Raw genomic sequence first — 26,959 nt, 5'->3', positions numbered from 1 at the left:
CAATGTGAAGTGCAGATTTGTGCAATTACCCAGGATACTGGATCAATATAGATAAACAAGCTGATTAAATGAGGTCCAAACCTCTCAATTTCTTCAAAAGCAATTTATTTTTTGTCTAACTTATCTGGGCATTTACCTCAAGTGTCCAGTTCAAATCCTTAGTTCAGTGCATTGCATTCAGGAGGTGCTCAATAAATACTCTTACTACTACTGAGATTTCACTTTGCCTGCAAAAAGATAGAGTATGAACAGTTTAAATTATTTCTCTTTAAGGGTCCAGCTGGGATTGTATTTACCAACATAAAATATATTCAGTGAGACAAGAAAACTAATTTGCTATTCTTAAATAATTGTAGAATAAAAATTATCTAATTGCTATTTGTTTTTGTCCCAATTAATAACCTTCTTGGGTAAGAAGTAACAGCCCTATTTATTGCTATAGGACTGCCAAAGCACCTTTTGAAAGCACATAGTATTCAACAATTAATACCATAGGCAAAATATTTCATATTCACAAACTTTTATCATTTATCATACATAATTAGACCATGCTAGCACTGCATGTTTTCCTTAAATAAACCAAGCATTGACAATCATTTTCCTGGGGTCCTCAGATTCACAAAGGAAACAAAAACTACATGATTTCATTATAACATGAAAATGGCATAAAAAACATTTTAAAATATACCAGAAACATAAGAACCAGAGTGCAGAAGTACTGGACTGTATCTGTAATTTAACTAGGTGCATTACTGTATCAGAGTCATACCTACATAATTTTCAAAGGGTAAGTTTATAAAATGTAAAACTTTACATGAAAAGGACAATGTGTGCCAATTATTTTTAAATCCTGAGAGTTAGATTTCTGCTCAAAGAAAGAATGAAGTCTACTGAAGTACCTCAAAAGAAAAAAATACATTTTGGAAATCCAATAAAAACAGTTTTAGAAACATTAAATTAAAAAACCCACCACAAGAGATCGGTCCTTTACTATCAGCAAATACCAATTCTAAATTCAAAATCAACAGTGTTGCAAAACTTTTATAAAAACAGTTCCCATCTCAGGACTATGTCAAATGAAGATATTTTTCTACAGCTCATCATGTTTATACGTAAACTCTCTTGCTGATATAAATCCATCCTTATCCTCATCTTCTTTATCAAAGATGTCTTCTACCAAAACATCATGATGACTCTCATTTACCACAGCTCCATGCTTTTCAAACTCCAGCTTCAAGTATACTTTCACCTACAATGTAAGTAATAACACTGATAATTCACCTTGAGGGGAGTATTGTTGTCGTTTTTTTAAAAAAAAGCATAAACTACCTCCCCAAATTTATTCACAGCTATATTAGAAATAATTATTTCAATAACCGTAAACTCTTACGGATGCTTTTTATCCAATGCCACCAATAATAAACAATTGGTTCTTCTGGGTGAATTTTAGCAAGACTAAAATATACTGAAATTTTTTAAAAAAAGACACGAGTATGTGTAAATCCTGATTTTTCTCAGGAAATATATACCCTACAGATATGCTATTTGATTTATTGTATATGTTGAACAAAAAACAACTGTGACCCATTATTTGCTTCAGTGAAAAATAGAACATTCCACATTTAAATTTTAACCCCATTTTTTCTGCAGTCAGTGGTTTAACACATTATCTAGCCCCTCTAGCCTTTTAGCTCATTGTGGTCATGGAGTGTGGGTACCAACTCTGTTGTGGTGTACTCTCCCAAGAGCTTAGTAAAGTGCTCTACACATAGTAATCACTCAATAAATGTTATTGAGCGATACTTTTCAGCTTAAATGGGGGTCAGTAGAATGAAATTCATAGAAAAAGAGAGTCTATTCTCTACTTGCATAAACAAGCTTTATCATGACTTCCCAGCCTTCTGTCTCTCCCCATTCGAGTCCATATTTCACTCTGCTGCCTGGATAATTTTTCTACCAAAACATTCAGGACATGTCACCCCACTCTTCAAAATACCCCAGTGGTTGTCCACCCACCTCTGCATCAAACAAAAACTACTGAGAAAGGTAGAGAGAAAATACAATTTTTGATTTAAATAAAAATTCATACTTCTCTTAATTGTGGGAATTTTTCTTCAACAAAAAATGCCAGGTGTTTAAAATGGGAAAGTCTTCCAAGGAGAAATCATGAGGAACTCTACCATGGCATTTTGTAATCTAGCATGTTTTTAACATGAATGTCATTTCATTTTTACATAAGTCTGCTGAAATGGAATCAATGTGTACTAAGTAAGGACCCACCCTTGCATCCAGATTTCTTCTTTTTTATAATATTTATTAAGTGCTTACTATGAGCCAAGCACTGTACCAAGCAATGGGGTAGATACAAGCTAATTTGACAGAACACAGTCCAGATGCCACATGGGTCTCAATAATAATAATAATGATAGTGGTATTAAGTGCTTACTGTGTGCCAGTTACTGTACTAAATGCTGGGGTGGATACAAACAAATCGAGTTGGACACAGTCCCTGTTCCATGAGGGCTCACAGTCTCAATCTCCATCTTACAGATGAGGTAACAGGCACAAAGAAGTTAAGTGAATTGCCCAATGTCACACAGCAGACAAGTGGCAGAGCGGGGATTAGAGCAACAGGGCCTTCTGACTTCCAGGCCTGTGGTCTACTAGATCACGCTGGTCTCTTTTGCAGCATCAACTAGGGACTCCCTAAGGTCTCCTAAACTCTGATGAAATACACATTTCTCCACTGCTATGGAGGCAACAGGAAAATTTAGATTCTAGAGAGAACCAGTGATCTACTTGTCTGCAGTTTTGACTCTGGAGAACAATTTTTGCAAGGCAACAGTGACAATGGAAAGAGTGTGGAGTAAGAATCAGTCAGTTAATCACTCAGTGGTATTTACTGAGCACTTATTGTATGAAGAGCACTGTACTAAGTGCTTGGGAAAGTACAGTATAACAAAGTTGGTAGACAAAATCCTTAACCACAAGGATCTTACAGTCTACAGGGGGAGACAGACGTTAAAAGACATTAGGGATAAAAAAATGGTGGTATTTGTTAAGTGCTTACTATGTGCAAAGCACTGTTCTAAGCACTGGGGGATACAAGTGATCAGGTTGTCCCACCTGGGGCTCACAATTTCAATCCCCATTTTACAGATGAGGTAACTGAGGCACAGAGAAGTTAAGTGACTTGCCCAAAGTCACACAGCTGGCAAGTGGCAGAGCCGGGGTTAGAACCCACGACCTCTGACTTCCAAGCCTGGGGTCTTTCCAATGAGCCACACTGCTTCTCTAAGGATAAGGGAAATAGAGTATAAGAATATTTATATAAGTGTGGTGGGGCTAGGGTGCATATCAAGGTACTTAAAGGTACTATGAACTCAGCCAAGTTCAAAGTCAATACATAGTCATAGTTGATAGGGGAAATTAAGGACAGTCTGAGAAGGCCTCTTGGAAGAAATGTGATTTTTAAGAGGGTTTTGAAGATAGGGGAAGAGTGATGGATCATATGAAGGGGGAGGGGGTTCCAGGCCAGAGGTAGATCAAGGGCAAGGGGTCAGTAGTGGGACTGATGAGACAGTGGTCGGTTTTAGAGGAGTGGATGTGTGGGTTGGGCTGTAGTAGGCAATCAGTGAGGTTAGATGGAGGGAAAGAACTGAGTGCCTTAAAACCAATGGTGAGGAGTTTTTGTTTAATACCAAGTGAATGGGCAACCATTGGAGATTTTTGAAGAGCAGGGAGATGCGGATTGATCAATTTTTCAGAGCCGTTATCTGAGCAGCTGAGAGAAATATGGACAGGAGAGTGGAGAAATAGGATACAGGGAGGTCAGTGAGGAGGCTGAGGCAGTAGTCAAGGTGAGAAATACTGAGTGCTTGGATCAGCATGGTAGCAGTTTGGATGGAGAGGAAAGGGTGGATTCTATGGATGGTGTGAAGGTAGAACTGACAGGATTTCATGACAGTTGAATGTGTGGGTTGAATGAGAGAGATGAGTTGAGGATAATGCCAAGATTACGGGCTTGTGAGACAGGAAGGTAGTGGTGCTGTCTTTGGTGACAGGAAGGTGAGGGAATGGACAAGGTTTGGATGGGAAGATGAGGTGTTCTTTTTGGGATACGTTAAGTTTGTGGTGCTGGCTCTCAACTGAAGCAAGTCAACAAGGAGCAATTCATTTGCAACCCAATGTAAATATGAAGTCTCTCTAATTATTACAGTATTTGTTAAGTGACGACTATGTGCCAGCACTGTACTAAGGCATGGCGTAGTGCATGAACCTGGGAGTCAGTAGGAACTGTGTTCTCATTCCAGCTCTGCCCCTTGTCTGTGTGACCTTGGGCAAATCACTTTACTTCTCAGTGCCTCATTTCCCTCATCTGTAAAATGGGGATTAATGTGAGCCCCATGTTGGTCAGGGACTGTGTCCAATCTGATTTGTTTGTATCCAGCGCTGAGAATCAGCTTGGCTTAGTGGAAAGAGCACGAGCGTGGGAGTCAGAGGTCATGGGTTCTAATCCTGAGTCTGCCATTTATGAGCTGTGTGACTTTGGGCAAGTCAATTAACTTCTCTGTGCCTCAGCTACCTCCTCTGTAAAATGGGGATAAAACTGTGAGCCCTTCCTGGGACAATCTGATAACCTTGTATTTCCCCCAGGACTTAGAACAGTGCTGGGCACAGAGTAAGTGCTTAACAAATACCATATTTATTATTATTATTATTATCCACCCCAGCACTTAGTACAGTGCCTGGCCCCCAGAAAGTGCTTAAAAACCACAATTATTATTATAAGTGCTTAGTAAAGTGCTCTGCACACAGTAAGCGCTCAATAAATACAACTGAATGAATTGAACAAGATACAGGATAATCAGGTTGGATACAGACCTTGTTCCACATGGGGCTCAAAATTTAAATAGGAGGGAGAAAAAGTATTGAATCTGCATTTTACAGGTAGAAAATGAGTCCCCAAGAAGTGAATTGTCCAAAGTCTCAAAGCAGGAAAGTAGAAGAGTCAGGATTAGAACTTTGGTCCTCTGATTCCCAGGCCTCGGCTCTCTCCACTAGGCTACACAGCTACTTGTGATTTTGTAATTTTATAGTATTTAATACAGTAAAAGAACAATGGTACAGTGCTCTGCACATGATAAGCACTCAAAAAATATGATGAATTAAAGGTGTAAAACATTCTACCAATAGAAGACATAGGACTTTATATCAAAAGATAACAGCCATAGTGATACATATCAACTTTGTTGAAAAGAGTACATTGCTTTGTACACAGTAAAGGCTCAATAAATATGATTGAATGAATTTATTCACTCCCATTGTTGTTGTTATGCCATCTGGCTCAGTGGAAAGGGCGTGGGCTTCGGAATCAGAGGTCATGAGTTCGACTCCCAGCTCTGCCACTTGTCAGCTGTGTGACTGTGGGCAAGTCACTTAACTTCTCTGTGCCTCAGTTACCTCATCTGTAAAATGGGGATTAACCATGAGCCTCACGTGGGACAACCTGATGACCCTGTATCTACCCCAGCGTTTAGAACAGTGCTCTGCACATAGTAAGCGCTTAACAAATACCAACATTATTATTATTATTATTTTTCCTGTCTTGGAGGTTCTTCAAAAACAACACTACTGTATTATAGTAAAAATTACTATTCTTAAAAAGAGTAAGGAAATATTCACCTCATCTTTAGAAAGTTTCCAATCATCATTGAGATCCATCTCTTGGAATGACTCATGGGATCTTGGTCCATTACGAATCTCCAGAAGATCAATGTTGAATATCAATGTGCTTTCAGGAGGAATTTTACCTGTCACAGGGAAATTTAAAAAATGCCCGGTATTTAAAAGATTTGCCTGAAACAAGAAGTTCATGTCCTTAGAGAAATACCTGTCCATCAACCCAACAGAATTTTGTCTGATTATGACTTCGGGCAAGTGCTATCTAGGTCCTGAGACCATGTTCATGCTCACTGGACACAGCCAAGGAGGAAGCAAAGGAGAAGTCTTCTGCTGCTTTGTGGTCAGGGATCACATCTTACAACTCTTCTGTCAGAAGTAGCATGATCCAGTGGAAAGAGGGGAGGCCTAAGATCAAAGGGCCTGGGTTCTAATCCTGAGTCTGCCACTTGCCTGGTATGGGACCTTAGGTAAGTTATTTAACTTCTTTGTGCCTCAATTCCTTCATCTGCAAAACAGGGATTCTATACCTGTTCTCCCTCCTACTCTATGAGCCCTGATTATCTTTTATCTGCCCCAGCACTTAGTACAATGTTTAGTACAGTAAGTGAATGAGAACCCTAGAAACAGAGGAAACAGCCTTCCTCAGCTTCTTCTATGTTCTATCCGACTCTTACCCTCCCTTACCAAGTGCCAATGCCATCCTCTGCTCTTACTGGAGATGGGGCTTGGAAGGGCAGGTGTGACAAGAAAATAAATTATTAGAAGAAGGGAGATGAGTCCGTCTAGACTACAAACTCAATGCAGGCAAGGATTGTGTCTCCCAATTCTGCTGTAATCTCCCAAGCACTTAGTATAGTGCTCTGTATATAGTAAGTGCTCAGTAAATACCACTGATTGAGTTGTGGATAGGAAATATTGAAGGAGGGAGGAGAAGGGTAATTTGCTAAGGCTCAAGGCTTCAAGGAGAACAATTAGTTTCAAATAATTCTTGGTAGTTAGGTTTAAACCATTGCTTTTGTTGAATCAAAGATTTATGTCAACATATTTTAAAAACATTTTATCTGATATGTTTCCACAAATAATACCTCTACAGCAATTAGAATATGTGTTCAAGCTTACCAGTCCTGGAAACGATGAGTATAGACAAAGGAAGTAGCATGCATTAATTCCTCCAAAAGGTTGGTGTCTTTCCAATGGATGCATGCAAACAGGGTACCAAAAGGCTATAGAATTAGTGTGAGACACATTAGAAGACTTAGTTTCATTGCACTTGGATATAAAGAAGTCTTTCATGCATAGGACATTATTTGTTAAATACTAGAAATCTTGTTAGATATGGTCAAGAGCTAGAACCAATGGCATACACTACAGAATAAAGATTTAAGAAGCACACTGAAGTGAGAAATATTCAAATTGTCTGGCAAACCATTTTGAAGTAATTGCTTTTTCTAAATATGGTTTAACTGCAAGCAGAAAATCAATTTTGTTGGGTAAATGTCAATTGCCATAATATGGAACAATAATTCCTAAAATTGATATTGCACTTTTCATCTGAGTAGAATGCTTCATTTGGTTCCCCATTTATCTCCATTCTTGTGAAATCCATCCAGTTTTCCTATAACAAGAGGTGGCATTCTTGCAAAGCCCCACATAAAGGTCAGAAGGATCTGGGTTCTAATCCCAGCTCCACCACTTGTCTGCTGCCTGACCTTGGGCAACTGACAACTTCCTTGGGAAGCAGCGTGGCTCACTGGAAAGAGCACGGGCTTTGGAGTCAGAGGTCAACCAGCTCTATCACTTGTCAGCTGTGTGACTTTGGGCAAGTCACTTAACTTCTTGGTGCCTCAGTTACCTCATCTGTAAAATGGGGATTAAGACTGTGAGCCCCACGTGGGACAACCTGATTCCCCTGTGTCTACCCCAGCGCTTAGAACAGTGCTCGGCACATAGTAAGTGCTTAACAAATACCAACATTATTATTATTAACTTCCTGTGCTTCAGTTACCTCATCTGTAAAATGGACTTGAATACCGTGAGCCCCATGTGGCACATTAACTGTGTCCAATCTGATTAGCTTGCATCTACCCCAGTGCTTAGTATACTGCCTGCACTCAATCACCTTGCCCCCTCCTGCCTCACTTGCTACTCTCCTACTACAACTCAGTCGGCACACTTTGCTACTCTAATAGAAACCTACTGACTGTACTTCAATCTCATCTATCTCATCCCTGACTTCTCACCCACATTCTACTTTTGGCTTAGAACACCCTCCCTTTTCATATCTGACAGAAAATTACTCTCCTCACCTTCAAAGCCTTTTTGAAGGCACATCTCCTCCAAGAGGCCTTCCCTGACTAAGCCCTCATTTCCTTCCTCCCCCCAACTCTCCTCTGCATTACCCTGACTTTTCCCTTTATTCACCACCCATCCACTCCCACTGCACTTATGTACATATCCATAATTTATTTATATTAATGGCTATCTGCCCCTCTAGAATGTAAGCTCGTTGTGGGCAGGGAATGTATCTCATATTATTGTGTTGTACTCTCCACTATTGAATAGCATACACAGTGAGTGTTCAATAAATGATTGAGTGGCACATAATAAGTGCTTAACAAATGCTATAAAAATCATGTGCATACACACAAATTGTTTCTTCCCACAATGTGGCATGCAGTATCTAAATGGGCTCTTAACAGACGAATGTTCGTAATTTCCTACCAGTGTTCTAACTAAAATACATAGTAAAAGGTTGCATTATTGTTGAACTGAGTGTAGTCAGGCAGCACAAGGAAACTGAAGCTCAGTGATTTGTCTGTAGACAAAGTGCTACTGTTGGACACAGGATTAGCATTTTGCATGCCTTACTCCCAGATAATACTATTACTACTAAAGTGACTAACAAATATCACTGTGTGCCAAGCAGTATACTAAGCACTGGAATAGATACAAAATAATAAGGCTAGGCAAAATCGAAGTAGGAGGGAGAAAGGGTAGTGATTCATTCCACAGATGTGGAAATTTAGACAAGAAGAAGTTAAGTGACTTGCCCAAGGTCACATAGCAGGCATATGACATAGCCAGGATTTGAACGAAGTTTCTCTGTCTCTCTAATACTCTTTCCACTAGACCATACTGCTTCAGCAATTTTTATTTTAATCCAAAAAACATGTAGTCCGATGCTTCAGTCAGATTAAATGTCTTTTGGATATTAAAAAAAATGATCCCATTCACTTTTTTCTCCTACTCGAATCTGTTCCCTAATGCCTATGGAATTGAAATAAAATTGAAAGAAAAATTCAATTTGTGTGCCTGTTACAAACCAGAATAAGTAGGATCTTCTCTTTTCCATATATTGTTGTTTATATATAACTCTTTATATATAGAGATTTTTGGGTTTGGACTGTGGAGGCATTCAAAAATCAAGCCAGGGTCCTAAACAGATTTGTATGTTTTTAACAATATCAGGACAACATATGACAAAGACCTTCACTCAGGTTTTGAGCTAGATTAGAGAGGTGTTGCAATAAAAGCAACACTGGGATTAAAAAGCTCATTCATTCATTCAATAGTATTTATTGAGCACTTACTGTGTGCAGAGCACTGTACTAAGCACTTGGAAAGTACAGTTCAGCAACAAAGAGAGACAATCCCTGCCCACAAGTGACTCACAGTCTAGAAGTGGGGATACAGACATGAAAACAAGTAAACAGGCATAATTATAAATAGAATTATAGCACTCTCTCTCCCATCACCAGGATATAATAATTATTTTTTATGGTATTTATTAAGCTATATGTGTCAGGCACTAGTCTAAGCACTGGGGAAGAAACAAAATAATCAGGTTGGACACAATTTCTGCCCCATGTGGGGCTCACAGTCTTAATCCCCACTTTAAAGATGGGGTAACTGAGGCACAGAGGACATGAAGTGACTTGCCCAAGGTCACACAACAGAAAAGTGGCAAAACCGGGATTAGAACCAAGATCCTTCTGACTCTAAGGCCTGTATTCTATCCACTAGGCCATGTTGTTTCCCTAATAATAAATATAATTATCCAGTTATCAAGAGAGCTGGAAACTGAGGCAACCAGTCTTGGAACCATAAGAGTCTTTATATAAGGAAGCTAAGCATTGGCTGCTGAAAGGTTGTGTCTTTCCATATTTCAAGTAGGAAATATTACTCTTGGCCCATGGCTCACCAAGAATAGCTTTCTTGGAGCAACGTTTTCTTATGCCAATTTTCTTAATTGTTATCTAAAGGTGCTTTGAGCTATTCAGAAGAGAGGGGTTATGCCCAAGATGTGTCTGTTATTTTCTGAAGCAGAAATGAAAAGAAGCCCAGAAAAAAACACACTTCCAAAATATATATCTGGATTTATGTTAGAGGTGCAAGAGAAAAGACTGGGAATCTACCAATAAAACTTATGTAGCTCAAACATACTAGAAATTGCACTCCATTAAACATAATTAACTACTAGATGCCACATTAAGGCACATAAGCACTGCTGCAGACATGATAATTATAGATATATACATAAATGAGTGGGCCCCTTCTAAATCTGACCCCATTTAATGCAACATGTGGACAGAATAGCCATCAGCTAAATATCTTCTTAAATGTCTACACTATTTTATATGTTTCTTATTTTGATGAAGGCAAATTCACAGTTCTAACTTTCAGGGACTGTAAAAATGACAATGCTCCTATCCGTCTTCCCCAGCTCTCTGTCTCCACAAAATGGAAAAAAAAACAACTGGTGTTTTTGAAAAGTTGTCTCTTTACATACCTACACAATTATAGATGTGTAGGTTTCTTTAAGCCATTTGCAGTGACCAACTCTATTGAGGTCAACCAAGGCACCAAGGAGAGCAATCCTTCGCAGTGTTTGTGACAGCAGTGGAATCACACTGTGGAGAACTCTTCCTGATAGTTAATCCCCTGGAGTCCTCCTGTGAGCTTGTTGTGGCCATGGAGCATGTCTACCAATTCTGTGTTCTCTCCCAAATGCTTAGTACACTGTGTACTCTGTACACAGTGAGTGCTCAATAAATACCACTGATTGAGCCATGTGCTTCACTGCTGACCCTGAATCTCAGGGGTTTCTGGAGTTGGATTTTTTAATGAAGGTTTCATTTCTTTAAAAAATACTGCAATGCATTGGGAAAAGTTGCCTTCAATGGTGTTTTAAACAGGAACTCATCGAACGCAAGTTCAAAATGCATTATTACTCCTATGGGTAACAAAATCAGTGTCAGATCATCTATTTATCTAGGGGTTGCAGATGGAAAGCAGCCTGGCCTTGTGGAAACAGCATGGCCCCAGGAGACAGAGGACCTGGGTTCTAATCCCAGCTCTACAAGTTACTTGCTGTGTGACGTTGGGCAAGTCACTTCGCTTCTCTGGGCCTCAGTTTCCCCAACTGTAAGATGGGGATTCAAAACTTGTTCTCCCTCCTACTTAGACCTTGAGGCCCATGTGTCTGACCTGATAAACTTGCACCTGCCCCAGCACTTAGAACAGAACTTGACACAAAATTAAGCACTTAACAGATATCGTTTAAAAAAAGTAGATGGGTCTGCAAATACAAGATTTCACCATTCCTATAGATTTCCAAGGGAGAAATAGACATTTCACTGCAGCCAACAGTGCTATTTGTGTGACAACCTAAAGACAGTGCCAAGTCATAGAAAATGGCATCCTCCTGCCTCACAGACGCACCATCCAGCATGGTGGTAGGAGAGCTATAGAGATGGGGAGGAAAGGGAAACTTTATGTCCCCAATGCTTACAGAAAATTTGTCCTAGAAGTCACCCTATCCATTCGCTTCACCCAGTGACTGGAACTTTTGGGGAACTAACAAGAAGCAGTGATGCACAAGATGTCATAGACGTCAAGAAGTTGACATTTCCCAAGGGGAATACCAATAGTTTGGCCTCTTTCTTCATTCCTCCCAACCCCCCTGGGGTCAACATTGCCTGAAAGTTCTAGAATGTTTCTTCCTCCCACCATGTTACCTCACCAGATGCAAGACCCCTTCCCTCTATTTAAAAAGTGTTCAGCTTATGAAAAAGAAAAAATTGAAAAGGTCAAAGATATCAAAAAAAATTATTCCTGATACAAGAAGACAGCCAAGGTGCATTATTAGCTGACCTAAGTAGACAAGCATAAGATTTACCAACCAGCCTCTCAATCTAGAGACAAAAATTCTAGTATTAAACATGCAGCAGGAGATGTAGGCAGTGTTGGCTTCAGATTTGTTCATTAGTTTTACCTTTCCCTTCTTTTCCATAACCAAGAGCTGGTGGAATTGTGAGCTTCCTCTTCTCTCCCACGCACATTCCCTTCAGGCCTCTGTCCCAACCTTTCAGAGCTTCCAGGATGCCAAGGGTAAACCAAATGGGCTGGCCATTATTGTGCTTGTGGCTAACCAGAAAGAGACAGGTGAAAAATGTTAAACCTTGGTTTAATATTTTAGATATACATTTTTGCTTCATTAAACCTATATTCTATGTGATTGGATTGAGGGAAAATATCAGCCCTTCTCCATTCTAGGCATAGAATTGGGGCATTTAAAGAAAGGTTGGAAAAAGGAACCTAAAGGAAGTGAAATCTCTCCAGAAAATGAGAGATGGAGGAATAAAGAGTAGCTCTTTTGAGTGGCTTGAAGAGATCTAACAGTAATAATAATAACTGTGGTATTTCTTAAACACTTACTTTGTGCCAGACCCTGTACTAACTGCTGGGGTGGATACAGTCTCATTCCACATGGGGCTCACAGTCTTAATCCCCATTTTATAAATGAGGTAACTGAGGCAGAGAGAAGTTAAGTGACTTGCCCAAGGTCACACAGCAGACAAGTGGCAGGGCTGGGATTAGAACCCAGGTCCTTCTGACTATCAAGCCCAGGCTCTATCCACTAGGCCACACTGCTTCCCATGGAGATATCAAAGGAGTTGCTCTCTGCAAGTGACCTCAAGAAACTTGTTAGCATCTTTATATGAACCTAGGAGTGAGAAATGAATCAGAGGTTCCACACAGTCTTTGCGAGGTAGGCGAATGTGTATGTGCTTAAGAGAAGGTGCATCTAGATGCATCAAAAAGTCGTTGAATGTCCCATCCTTTCTCTGATGTGTAGAGTTAGGGAGTGGTAACTCCCTGCTTTCCCTCAATCTCAACAAAAATGTATAGGAAGACACTGCAAGATATCTGCTCTCACTGAAGTCTTTACTGCTAGAAGTAGGTAAGAACCAGCCATTTCATACCCTGATGCTCAACAGCCATTTCAAGGTACCAGACCACAGGCTGAAAAGCACTCTTGTTCACATTAGAAGTCCACTGGTTCCTGAATCACTCTCACCCAAGATAAGATCTCCAGTAGTATACTGGGGCATTGATTCTGTGTTAGTCTTAGAGAAAATAAAACTACAATTGTTACTGCATTTTTTTCCTTCAGTTTGTGGGGTTTGGAATCAGGTCTTAAGCCTTTTTCTGTAGAATGCATCTGCTAATGAGGGGAGTGAAAAGTGCACAGTAGGTGTTCACAGAGTGTCAACAATCACCAGGAGAGCAAACATTTAAGCTTAAAAAAGATAAATGGAGGGCCGGAAACTTTTTCTTAAAAAGAGTTGTCACCTTCCTGCAACCATCAAACAGAATCTCTGGAACCCCGGCTGCAAACTCTCCAAACCTTCCTTAAACAATCCTAATTAGATCTGAATTGTAACACTTGGATCTGAAAGTCAACAGTTCTGGGACCTTGGTGGATTGAACGAAATAGGAAAACACACGGGTGTTTTCGGTGGGCAGCAGCTTAAACGTAAGTCAAAGCGAAATTCCTCTTTCCTTTTTTTGGTTAAAAAACAACAACAAAAACCACAATTTTACCCAGACCCACTTCTAATTCTAATTCAATTTGCCTAATTGAGAGGCAAAGTTCCATCATTCAGGATTAACTTGAAATAGCATACCTTTTTGAAAACAATCCATCAATCGTACTTATTGAGAGCTTAATGTGTGCAGAGCACTGTACTAAGCACTTGGGAGAGTAAACTACAACAGGAAAGAGGAATTTCAGCAAAGATAATAACTCAGTAATAAACATTTACTACATTGCCTGTCCTTCTCTTCCTTCTGAATCCTACCGCAAACACACCCTCAGTAACTGCCTTAAAAAGAGAACCTTTTAATTATCTTACCTACTAGACGTCAATACTTACGTGGAATGAAATAATGACCCATCCTTCTCTAAATATCCTTCATAATGAACCAACATCATATCTCCCCCTTTGGTCTTCCTCTGGCAGATGAAAGGTTTCTGAAGTACTTCGATTTTCACTTCTGGTTCAGGAATAAGAGCTCCATTCACAGAGGCCACTAACAGAGAGAGTAAGGAGTTCCACAGGAGGAGTTTCATCTTGCTCGAGCAGGAAAGAGCTTTCTACAAACCAAACTGAATTCAAATAGAAAGTAGTGGAATTTAAGCGCTAGGCGGAGAGCCTGCTTTAGGAGCTCTCATAAATCTCCCAACTAGCAGACGTGGCACCCTCACTCTAGGCAACTTTAAAAAAAAAAAAAAGCCTAGCAAAAACAGCTGGTATGTGTTTAAGGGTTAAATCTGGTTTGCTTTAGATTGGTCCGCAAAATGGGCCTGGGAATAGGAAGGCAGCCCCCCATTGGTCCTCGTTTCCATCCTTCTCCTCTTTCTTCCCTCTCCTCGGATTTCTAAACCAATGACTTCGGCTCCAACATGACTGGGAATCCTCAGGGCATTCAGAGAAAAAGCATCCGATTCACCATGGAAAACTTAACAGTGTCCAACTTGCAGATTATGGCCCATTGGGTCTACACAAATGTTGCAAACCTCTAGCTTTTCAGATTTTATTAGGGACAAGGAGAAATAATAATAATGTTGGTATTTGTTATGCGCTTACTATGTGCCAAGCACTGTTCTAAGCGCTGGGGTAGACAGGGGAATCAGGTTGTCCCACGTGGGGCTCACAGTCTGCATCCCCATTTTACAGATGAGGTAACTGAGAAAGGGGTCCCTGGGGGTCTGTAGTGGATAGAACACAGGCCTGGGAATCAGGTCTTAGGTTCTAATCCCAGGTCTGTCACTTGTCTGCTGTGTGACTTTGTTCACAGCAACATGACCTAGCTGAAAGTAGTAATACTAATAATGCTAATAAATAGCACTTACTATGTGCCAGGCACTAAGTGTTGGGGTAGGTACAGGATAATTGGGTTGGAGGGAGTCCCTGTACCACATAGAGTTCACAGTCTTAATCCCTATTTTACAGATGCATAGAGAAGTTGTGACTTCATCCAAGGCCACATAGCAGACAATTGGTGGAACAGGATTCGAACTCAGGCGTGTAACCTTGGGCGAGTAACCACTTCTCTGTGCCTCAGTTACCTCATCTGTAAAATGGGGATTGAGACTGTGAGTCCCATGTGAGACAGGGACTGTGTCCAACTCCATTTGCTTGTATCCACCCCAGCGCTTAATTCAGTGTCTGGCACATAGTAAGCACTTGAACACACCTTTATTATTATTACCCTGCGATTGATGCCGAAAAGGGTTCACGTAGTGCTGGGACTCCAGGAAGTCCCAAGGCAGATAAGTAGCAGGGAAGAATTAGAACCCATGACCTTCTGACGTCCAGGCCCGCGCTCTACCCACTAGATGGCGCATATAAACCTCGAGTAAGTGTTGCATGCTGTTGCAGGCCAGCCAAGTCTCTTTAGGTTAATATTCTGGTTTTCTGAATAAAAATATATCTAGAATATGTGTACTGTAAGGATTGAACTGCACTTTAAAAACTTCACAGGAAATTTACTAATCAAGCCAAAGAGGGGTGATGCTTCTGACCATACACTTGGGATTTTTTTGCTTTCAAGGCCACGGAGAGTTCATGCACATTGTGCCAAGCCTGTTACCTGCACCAATCAGGATCTCACCCACCTCAAAACTTCCTAGGTGTTTTCAAGCTTTCCACATTCCTTTGGGGAATGTTTCCCAACTGGCATAGCTCAGGCTTACTTATTTAGGTAAAGCACTCTTCATAACTTTGTTCCTCTGAACTGGGAATGGGCTCAGCCAGAGCCTGCAGTCTAGCCCTAGACTCTACGGGGTTTTTCATGTTCACTTCTGCAAGTGTGGCCCCAGTGTGGAAAATGATACCCAGAACATAATTTACACAAGCTTTCTATTTTAAATGGTGCTAACAGAATTCATTGACCACTTCGCAGGTTTGGTAAGTGCTTAGAAAACTAGAAAAGCAGCACAATACATGATCCCTGACCACAAGGAGCCTGTGCTTTGAGGAGATTAAAAATCATTTTATCAATGCGCAAGTTACATTCAAGTAATACATAAAACATAAATAGCAATCACTGCAAGGTCAAAGGAATAGAAAGTTAAATGAAACCCAGTCATAAAGCACAAATGTTTCCTTTCTTCTAGATTTTTTGAGCTAAAATCTACTTCATAGTTGTTTCTAATGACTTACTAAATAGTACTTACTACATGCCAGGCACTATTCTAAGCGTTGGGGTAGGTACAGGATAATTGGATTGGACAGAGTCCCTGTACCACATAGGGTTCACAGTCTTAATCCCCATTTTACAGATGGACAGAGAAGTTAAGTGACTTCACCCAAGGCCACATAGATAAATGGAGCAGCATTTGAACCCAGGTCATTCTCCCAAACCCCGTGCTCGATCCACTAAGCTCCACTGCTTCTCTAGTAGCAAGTAGCAGCAAATGTATTGCAATTGTATTAAGTGCTTAGCCCCAGCAGGCAGAACCAGGTTTCCTGATTCCCAGTTAGTGCAGTTTCCTCTGGACCAACTGTTTTCTTGTCCCAGTACTCCCCACCACCTCCACAAAATGGTTCCTTGCTTCAGAAGAAATCTGATATTGCTATGGAAATTTCAAGACACAGAGACCTTTCATTACCAGAGTGAAGGAGACATTTCAAAACCCTATAAAAGGAATTCTGTATTGAGGGGATTTCTTGGTCCTATTGTGCACCCAGGTCCGACTGCAGGCAAAACTGAAAGTTAGATTTAACCTTGTTTAAATAATCGTAGAAAATTGTCATCTTCCTTTGAATGGACAAAAGACTGGATCTGGCAAATCTCAAGATGTGTAGGTGACTTTGCCTCAACCTGAAAAGTCCTAAAGCCCATACAAAATGGAAACTGGTGCTTTGCTAGAGCTCTCAGCTCATTTTGAAATAGATGTTTGGCCTTGGTTCCAAACCCAATAATTGTGGCAAATTTCATAGTGAATATTAGAGGGAACTTTTGTCATACTGTTTTAGGACTGTGACTCACAAAAACAGGTTAAGTAGTTTTGACAGTTCAAATGGCACACCTTCAATCTTGGAAAAGTCATATGATGAGGAATGTATACAGGAAAGATAATCCACAAAATAGAGACAGTACTTTTCTCCTTATATTAAATAAAAACTACTTGAGGACAGGGATCTGTCTCTCTTACTGTATTTTATGTTTAACTTCTGTGCTCTAACCACAGCAAGTCCTCAATAACTGTTGCTGTTGATGCAATTGAGAGTAGCCTGATTTTAAAAAAAGATCATTTTTTGAAAGTTTCATATTTTCTTCTTCTCTCAGGATCTAGGAAATATAGCACTGATGATAGATAGTGGTGGTCCCTTTCCCTGCGCTGAGGAACGGAAGCACAGAGAGGTTAAGGATGTTTCAAGCAGAAGCTCCTGACCACTGGCTTCAATGCAGATTCAAAGATTTAAATCACCTCTTTCCCTACTTCCTATCCACTCTTCCCATTACTCTCCACCTCACACTCTTCATTCCCCTAAAGTTATTCCACTCCCTGGGCCTTGTTCTTGTCTCTACCACTACTGACTTTTTGTTCACACCCTTCCCTTGCCTATCCAAAAGACAACTGCTCTCCCCCATCTTCAAAGCCCTTCTGAAATCACATTTCCTGCAGGAGGCCACCCACAATTCAACTCTAAATCTCTTCACTTTATATCCACCAACTGCCACCTCTGTCACCTAAGCACTTACATACTTGTGGTATTTTATGTACTTTATTTCTTCCTTCTATCTGTAATTTGTGTGCCTCCCCAGCTACACTACAAACTCCTTAAGAGTAGGGATCATGTATAATAGTTATACTGCTCTGTACATAGTAGGTGCTCAATAAAGGATAGTGAATAATTGAAGACCTGAGATTTTAAGAGATCGCCAGAAAGCTCAAACTATGGAGACACCCTGGCACTTTAAAAGCAATACGGTGAAGTCTGAGCTCTTAATCTTCCCTCCTCTGCCTCCTCCTCATTTTCCCAATTCATTCATTTATTCAATTGTATTTATTAAGCGCTTACTCTGAGCAGAGCACTATACTATGCACCTGGGAAAGTACAATGACAATAAACAATGACATTCACTGCCCACAAGGAGCTCACAGTGTGGCCGGGGGGGAGCAGGACAGACTTCAATACAAATAAATAAAAGGCAGATATATACCTAAGTGCTGTGGGGCTGGAGAGGGGGAAGAGCAAAGGGAGCAAGTCAGAGCAATGCAGAAGGGAGTGGGAGAGGAGGGGGGCTAGAGAAGCAGTGTGGCTTAGTGGGAAGAACCCGGGCTTGGGAGTCAAAGGATGTGGGTTCTCTAATCCTGACTCCTCCACTTGTCTATATGACCTTGGGCAAGCCACTTAACTTCTCTGTGCCTCAGTTGCCTCATCTGTAAAATGTGGATTAAGACTTTGAAACCCATGTGGGACAACCTGATTAGCTTGTCTCTACCTCAGCGCTTAGAAGAGTGCCAAACACAGAGTAAGCACTTAACAAATATCATAATTATTATTATAATTCGATGTTTTGTGGATTCCAATAGCCAGGAACTTAGTGGAGAGGAAAGAGAACAGAGGGATCCTGAAAATATGCCGCCTTTCTCAGGCTACCTACTCTTTCTTTTTTCTCTCCAGGTTGTCCCACATGGGGCTCACAGCCTTAATCCCCATTTTACAGATGAGGTAACTGAGGCACAGAGAAATTAAGTGGCTGGCCCAAGGTCACACAGCAGACAAATGGCAGAGCAGGGAGAACCCACGACCTCTGACTCCTAAACCCAGGCTCTTTCCACTCAGCCATGTTGCTTCTCTGTGCCTCAGTTCCCTCATCTGTAAAACAGGGATTGACTGTGAGCCCCTCGTGGGACAACCTGATTACCTTGTATCTATCCCAGCGCTTAGAACAGTGCTTGGCACATAATAAGCATTTAACAAATACCATCATCCCCATCCTGGAATCGCAAACGCCCCTGCGACCTGGCCCCGGCCCCTTCCTACCTCACCCCTGTCCAAAATGAATTGGGGGAAAACCTAAATGTGCCCGCTCTCTTCCTGTCCGTGGGCCTCCTCTGCCACGGCAGCTCAGAAAAAAACCTCAAAAAGGTGCAAAAATAAGGGAGCAAAGAAGTCTTACCCTCCCCACCTCCCCCCAGAGTAGCAAAAATAAGGGAACAAAGGATCTTGCCCTCCCTGCCCTCTCAAAAAGGTGCATAAACAACTGAACCAAAAAAGGTCTTGTCTTTAAGCACTCTCAAAAAGAGGCAAAAATAAGGGAGCAAAGGGGTCTTACGCTCCCCACCTCTCCCAAAAAGTGGGAAAAATAATAATAATAATAATGTTGGTATTTGTTAAGCGCTTACTATGTGCCGAGCACTGTTCTAAGCACTGGGGTAGACATAGGGGAATCAGGTTGTCCCACGTGGGGCTCACAGTCTTGATCCCCATTTTACAGATGAGGGAACTGAGGCACAGAGAAGTTAAGTGACTTGCCCACAGTCACACAGCCGACAAGTGGCAGAGCTGGGATTCGAACTCATGAGCCCTGACTCCAAAGCCCATGCTCTTTCCACTGAGCCACGCTGAAAAATAAGGAGGCAAAAGGAACTTGCCTTCTCCACCCCCTCAAAAAGGTGCAAAAACAAGGGAACAAAAAGGTCTTGCCTTTCTGCCCCCTCAAAACGGTGCAAAATAAGGGAGCAAAAGGATCTTGCCCTCCCTGTCCCTCAAAAAGGTGCAAATACAAGTGAAACAAAAAGCTCTTGCCTTTCCGCACTCTCAAAAAGGTGCAAAAATAAGGGAGCAAAGGGGTCTTACGCTCCCCACCTCCCCCCCAAAAGTAGCAAAAATAAGGGACCAAAGGATCTTGCCTTCTCCACTCCCTCAAAGAGGTGCAAAAATAAGGGAGCAAAAGGGACTTGCCCTCTCCGTCCCCTCAAGAAGGTACAAAACCAAGGGAACAAAAAGGTCTTGCCTTTCTGCACCCTCAAGAAAGTGCAAAAATAAGGGATCAAAGGATCTTGCCTTCTTCGCCCACTCAAAAAGGTGCAAAAATAAGGGAGCAAAAGGATCTTGCCTTCTTCGCCCACTCAAAAAAGTGCAAAAATAAGGGAGCAAAGGATCTTGCCTTCTTCGCCCACTCAAAAAAGTGCAAAAATAAGGGAGCAAAAGAATCTTGCCCTCCCCACCTCCCCCCAAAAGTAGCAAAAATAAGGGAGCGAGAGGATCTTGCCTTCTTCGCCCACGCAAAAAAATGCAAAAAATAAGGGAGCAAAAGGATCTTGCCCTCAAAAAGGTGCCCGCTCCCCACCTCCCCCCAAAGTAGCAAAAATAAGGGAGCAAAAGGATCTTGCCTTCTTCGCCCACTGAAAAAAAGTGCAAAAATAAGGGGGCAAAATGATCTTGCGTTCTTCGCCCAAGCAAAAAAGTGCAAAAAATAAGGGAGCAAAAGGGTCTTGCCCTCCCCGTGGCCTCAAAAAGGTGCAAAGACAAGGGAAGAAAACGACCCGGCCCGCCCCATCTGCCCCGCAAAAGAGCAGAAATTAGAGAGCATAAAGGTTTTCGGAAAAGTCCCGGGAGCGCAGCCCGCCGCCCATCACCCGCCTCAACGCTCGTCCCCTCCTTGCAATTGCGCTCCCTCCCCTCCGCTGCCGCGAAAACCCGGCCTGGATTCCCGGGGCCCCGAGAAGCCGCGGGAGCGACGCCAGTGGGCATGTGCGAGCGTGCTCAGTCAGCCGGGCCCGGACGGGAGCCGTCTCTGGCGGCCGGGCCACGGGGGAGCGGTAGGCGCTCTCTCCTCCCTCCCCCCCCCTCCCTCGGGACCGTGGTACGCGCCCGGGCGTCCGGCTCTCCTCATTGGCCGTCCGGGGAAGGGGGCGGAGCTCCCATTGGTCCCGCCGCCGAGCCGGGTCGAGCGGTCTCCGCAGCCGCCCCAGCTTCGAGGCCGGCTCCTCCTCACGTGGGTGGCGCTGCGGTGAGGAGCGGCGGGAGCGACCATTGCGGCTGGAGGGGGGGACGTGGGTGGTGGTGGTGGGGGGGGGGCGGCCGGGGCATGGCCGCCCTGCCAGGCCCCTGCGGGCCTTTTGAGCCGGGGCGGCGGAGGGGCCTGGGAGGAGAGTGAAGTTTCTGCAGCGCCGTGAAGGTGGATGGGCCGCCGGGCACCATGGAAGGGGTGCTGTACAAGTGGACCAACTACCTGAGCGGTGAGTGCCCTGCGGGGGCAGGACCGGCCACTACTTCAGCCTTAATAAGAAGAATAATGTTGGTATTTTTTAAGCGCCTACTAGGCACCATCATTATTCAGCGTGGCTCAGTGGAAAGAGCCCGGGCTTGGGAGTCAGAGGTCATGGGTTCGAATTCCGGCTCTGCCACTTGGCAGCTGGGTGTCACTTCTCTGGGCCTCAGTGACCTCATCTGGGAAATGGGGATGAAGACTGTGTGACCCCAAGTGGGACAACCCGGTGACCCTGGGTCTCCCCCAGCGTTTAGAACAGTGCTCTGGACGTAGTAAGCGCTTAGCAAATACCAACACTGTCATTATTATGTGCAGAGCACTGTTTTAAGCGCTGGGGTAGATACAGGGTAATCAGATTGTCATTCATTCAATAGTATTTATTGAGCCCTTACTATGTGCAGAGCACTGTACTAAGCGCGTGGAATGTACAAATCAGTAACAGAGACAATTCCTGCCCTTTGACAGGCTTACAGTCTAATCAGGGGAGACAGACAAAAACAATAGCAATAAATAGAATCAAGGGGATGAACATCTCATTAAAACAATAGCAAATAAATAGAATCAAGGGGATGAACATCTCATTAAAACAACAGCAAATAAATAGAATCAAGGGGATGAACATCTCATTAAAACAATAGCAAATAAATAGAATCAAGGTGATGTGCCTCTCATTAGCAAAATAAGTAGAGTAGGCTCACAGTCTTCATCCCCATTTTACAGATGAGGTAACTGAGGCCCAGAGAAGTGAAGTGACCTGCCCACGGTCACACAGCTGACAAGTGGCAGAGCCGGGATTCGAACCTCTGACTCCCAAGCCCATGCTCTTTGCACTGAACCACGCTGAATAAGGATGGTACTTGTTAAGCGCCTACCATGGGCTAAACACTGTTCTGAAGGCTGGGGTGAGATACCGGTTAATCAGGTTGGACACGGTCCCTGTCCCACATGGGGCTCCCACTCTTAATCCCCATTTTGCAGATGAGGTGACTGAGGCGAAGGGAAGTGACTTGCCCAAGGTCACAGCAGGCATTTGGCGGAGTCGGAACCCAGGTCCTGCTCAGCCACGTTGCTTCTACCAAGTGAAATAATGGAAAGGTCCATGGATGTTGTTGGGTGCATTGGGCTTTTATCCCTCTTTTTGTGTTTTTTGTTAAGTGCTCACTATGGGCCAGGCACTGTACTAAGCTCTGGAGATACAATAATAATAATGTTGTGCTCACTATGGGCCACACACTGTACTAAGCTCTGGGTAGATACAATAATAATGTTGTGCTTGCTATGGGCCAGGCACTGTACTAAACTCTGGAGTAGATACAATAATAATAATAGTGTTGTGCTCACTACGGGCCAGGCACTGTACTAAGCGCTGGGGTAGATCTAAGCTAATCAGGTTGGACACAGTTCCTGTCCCACATGGGACTCACACTTTTAATCCCCATTTTATAGATGAGGTGACTGAGGCGAAGTGAAGTGATTTGCCCAAGGTCACACAGGGATGTGGCAGAGTCAGAATTAGAGCCCAGGTCCTTCTGACGCCCCGGCTCATGCTCTGTCCACGCAGCCACGTTGCTTCTACCAAGTGAAATGATGGAAAGGTCCACGGATGTTGTTGGACACCTTGGGCTTTTACCCCCCTTTTTGTGTTTTTTGTTATACTAAGCTCTGTGGTAGATACAAGCGCTCACTATGGGCCAGGCACTGTACTAAGCGCTGGGGTAGATCCAAGCTAATCAGTTTGGACACAGCCCCTGTCCCACATAGGACTCACAGTCTTCATCCACATTTTCCAGGTGAGGTAACTGAAGCCCAAAGAAGTGAAGTGATTTGTCCAAGGTCACACAGATAAGAGGCAGAGCCGGGACTAGACCCCAAGTCCTTCCGATTCCCAGGCCTGGGCCATATTTATTCAGTTGTATTTATTGAGCACTTACTGTGTGCAGAGAACTGTACTAAGGGCTTAGGAGAGTACAGTACAACATCCACTAAGCCACGCTGCTTCTCAAGATTGTTGTGGGTGGGGAACGTGTCTGTCAGCAGTCAATATTGAGCATTTACAGTGTGCAGAACATTGTACTAAGCGCTTGGGAAAATACAGAATAATAGAGTTAGTAGACCCATTTCCTGCCCACAACGAGGTACTCTGTTATATTGTACTCTCCAACGCTCACTTCAGTGCTCTGCAAACAGTAAACACTCAATAAATACCACTGATGGATTTCAACCAACTGGGTGAAAATCACAGTCTCCTGAAGCATCTCGATTTCGGCTGCTCTGGATTGGTATCCCGTTTTTGGCCTCCTCCGGGAACCACAGTAGTCTAAATAAATCTCAGGATGCTTCCCCACAGGAATCGTTTTTCTCCTAAACACACATCTTGCCCATATTGCAAGCCTTTGGTGAGCCTTGAAATTACCCTCATCACCATCCTATTGTTATTTCGCTTATCATTATTGGCCACTTTCCAGTAGTACTTTCACTTTACAAAGTCTTAATTGGCTCGGCCCTCCACAAAATAGGGGAAGGTTCACAGACATCTGATATTGCTAATGGCATATCAAGGCCCAAAGCTCTCTACCATAGTGAGGAAGGGATTTTGAGAAAAGGCATAGAGACTTCTCCCTAGGGCATCTCTTCGCCCCAAATGAATAGAGTTTGGTCCCACCATGTGTGTGGCCCAGATTGGCAGGCAGGCAAAGCAGAAATGAATTTTCAGAACTAGGCCTGAAGAAAGCTTAACCTTTATCCCCTGACTTTTCATCAGCAGCAGCATCATTTGAGTGCCTTTAGCATATAGAGAGGAGCTGAATTGGGCTCCTGAGACATATATTAAAGTCTGCCTCTCTAGACTGTAAACGTGTCAGTTTGTTGTTGTAATATACTCTCCCAAGTGCTTAGTGCAGTGCTCTGCACACAGTAAGCGCTCAGTAAATACGACTGACAGACAACAGGAGGATAAGACACAACCCCTGCCTCGAGGAACTTACAAAGGTAAACATATAAGATTCCAAGCCTACATAGTCAAATAAAAAACAAAGACTTGTCTGTCTTCTTTGGGTCATCTTTAAACGGAACAGTAGGTGGAGTCGAGGTTGCAGCGGTGGTGGATTTTTCTCTCAACCTGACCGCAACAAAAGACACTTGGTCTTTGGCTAGAGTCAGGACCAGTTTAAACTCTGCTGGGTCTCTTAACAGTGACGGCCAAGGAGGCATCCAAATCCCTTTTCCGTCCACCCCAGAGCAGAGGGGCCACTGATTCTTGGGTCTCCTTTCTTCTCCAGCCACTGCCAGGGCCATTTTTAAATGAGCCTGGTGGAATGGAGGAGAGAAGGAGGGACTGAAAGGTAAAATGTCCAAGATCCCCTAGCCCTTGAGTGAAGTTATCTCTGAGTAGATGGCCAGGTTTTTTCTTTGAATAGAGTGGCCTTGTTGTAATTTACTCAGTAACTATGGTAAAATTTATGTATGGAGGGAATTTTTTCTGTATCCTTCTTGGGATTACTACTGGTAAATATGAGTTATTTACTTCCTTTGGTCTCAGGCCATTGACGCTTACTTTGCAGGTTTTGTGAAGTCATAGACCGAAAATAGACTCCCAAAAATGCTCCGTTGCTTAATAAGAACTTTACTTTTTTAATGGGATTGGGTCCTGGTGACCTGTGACAATTTTTGAAGTGTAAAGGTTTCTGTTTGTTACAAGTCTGTTATTTTAAGCACCCTAGTATTGTTAATTTATCGTCAATTCTTCTCTGGTGTGGGGTGTTGTGTTCCTGAAGAACCTTGAGTTCACAAAAACTAGTGTTTTACTATACCTGCTTGACCAACGCTGATCATTTATCCAAAAACAGTACTTTGGACACTGCATCATTCATTCAGACAGATATGCACTGTGGGAAAGAATATTCCCTAATTCCTCACCAGTGTCCTATTCAGAACCCATATTGTAGAAAGAACGCCCTGTGTGTTATGGTGTCTGTTCTTCAAATGAGAAATAGGGGCACAGGAAGATTAAGTGCCTGAGATTCTATAGCATTCTGAGTTTTTTGATATTTAATTACCAAATCAAAGTATTCCTTTAGGCCCTCTTCATTGACTTAGAACATGCTGCTTTGCTTGTTGAATTGCTTGTTTAAAAAAGCATCCAATGAGAGAGAGCTTAGCAGTGAAACCACTTGCTAAAATATATGTCAGGATTACATAATGGGTAAAAGACAAACTTCTTTGTCTTATAATCCAAAGACAGTGTAATCTTTCATATGTAATTTTGAAATGTTAAACCCCTTTCTTTTCATTTTTCAAGGTAATGTAATCGTAGATTTTTATCTTGAAATATGCACGTTTGAAAATGTCTCTAGGAGGGATCTGTGTCATCATTTTTGTGTGATTCTTTTTGGAGTCTGATCTATCACTATTGTTTATTTTATTTTTCATTGAGTGAGTTTAATGCAAATGAAAAATGCCAGAATGACATCTTTAGAGACCACAATTCCCAGAACAGGTGCTGCAAGAGAAGCAGTTAACAAGGCAGCCTTTTCCACCCTTTTCACCACTTGCTCTTAAACAGCCAGCTTCTTCAAACTCTGTGTGCATGATTATCACTGAAGTCAGTCACACTGCTGTGTCCAGGGTTTGCTTGTTTCCCCAGTTATATGGAGTTGCAATTCAGCAGGTTTCCCTTTCAAGGAGAATGTTAAATTAACTTTGGAAAAGGTGATGGGCTACCAGTGCAGCATAACTGTTTCTTCTGCACATTGGGGTGGTTTCAATAAAGTTCATGCTATACGTCTCCTTTCCCTACTCATTTTAAAAAGATACACTTTCCTTTTGGTTTCTGTTATCATCTTGCCAGCAGTGTGGTCATAGTTAAACAAGGCTCTTGAATTCCATTTTGAACCAAGTTTCTAAAGCATCTGATTTTTATTAAAAAGTGGATGATTTTATAAAAAGTACATATCACTTGAGCTTTCAGATTTTTTTAAAACTCAGATTCTATATTAGTTAAACTCTCTAGGATTCAAAATATTCAGGGCTGAGCCTATTTTGAATTCCTGAATTTTTGGATTAATGAGAGGGAAGATGTACATCAGGAGTCTGGTCTCTTGCTAGCAGAGTATTTTTAGCCGAAAGTCCTGATGGAGAAAACACTGGCTGCTGGGATATAGTATTATATCCCCAAAAGGAAGGATGAATGTGTTTAATGCATGCACAACATTATTCTCAATGCTTAGAAAATGTCATTTAATAGAGCAGCGTTCAGAAGGAGAGGGAAAGACTATATGCCCTATCCAGAAACTCAAGAAATATGCTGGGATCCAACATATAAAAATCCATATGACTCACAGCTCTTCAAAAATCGGAACAAAATGAGTGTTTGATCACCTCTTGAACAATGTGATTTTTAGGTCAGCTAGATCTTAAGGGATATTGTGATTCTGTTAGGAACGCTTCTTGTTATTATTAGTTAATTTTGGCATTTAAGTGCTTACTATATGCCAAGCACTATACTAAACACTGGGGTAGATAGAAGATAATGAGATTTGACATAGTCCCTGTCCTACATGGCCTCAGTCTAAGTGGGAGGGAGGATAGGAAGCCTCATTTAGGTTTCACCAGATTAAATTAGGAGGAAATTAAGGTGACAGTCTATACAGGTGTAGTTTGCTCTAGATTCCATCCCTTTATCCTTTTTAAATCTTAA

At 42.3% G+C, this 26,959-nt stretch overlaps 2 protein-coding genes across 2 annotated transcripts in view; one reads left to right on the top strand and one right to left on the bottom strand.

The window, feature by feature from the left end:
- Positions 1 to 503: 503 nt before the first annotated feature.
- FKBP14 (FKBP prolyl isomerase 14) lies at positions 504 to 14,644 on the bottom strand. The gene is made up of 4 exons (XM_001511916.6): positions 13,905 to 14,644; positions 11,960 to 12,111; positions 5,686 to 5,813; positions 504 to 1,249 (listed from the first exon to the last, which is right to left on the bottom strand). The coding sequence occupies exons 1-4, from the start codon at positions 14,099 to 14,101 to the stop codon at positions 1,091 to 1,093; spliced, it is 636 nt and encodes a 211-aa protein (XP_001511966.2). The 5' UTR covers positions 14,102 to 14,644; the 3' UTR covers positions 504 to 1,090.
- Positions 14,645 to 21,088: 6,444 nt separating this feature from the next.
- PLEKHA8 (pleckstrin homology domain containing A8) overlaps positions 21,089 to 26,959 on the top strand; it is a 52,849-nt gene continuing 46,978 nt past the window's right edge. The window contains exon 1 of the mRNA XM_029071042.2: positions 21,089 to 21,232. Coding sequence (XP_028926875.1) covers positions 21,193 to 21,232 — 40 coding nt within the window. The 5' untranslated portion in view covers positions 21,089 to 21,192. The remainder of the gene's footprint in view (positions 21,233 to 26,959) is intronic.

Source organism: Ornithorhynchus anatinus, chromosome 8, assembly GCF_004115215.2.
Source record: "Ornithorhynchus anatinus isolate Pmale09 chromosome 8, mOrnAna1.pri.v4, whole genome shotgun sequence".
NCBI classification, from domain to species: domain Eukaryota; kingdom Metazoa; phylum Chordata; class Mammalia; order Monotremata; family Ornithorhynchidae; genus Ornithorhynchus; species Ornithorhynchus anatinus.
The sequence above is the reverse complement of the archived record's forward strand: the minus strand, read 5'-3'. Positions and strand labels throughout refer to the sequence as shown.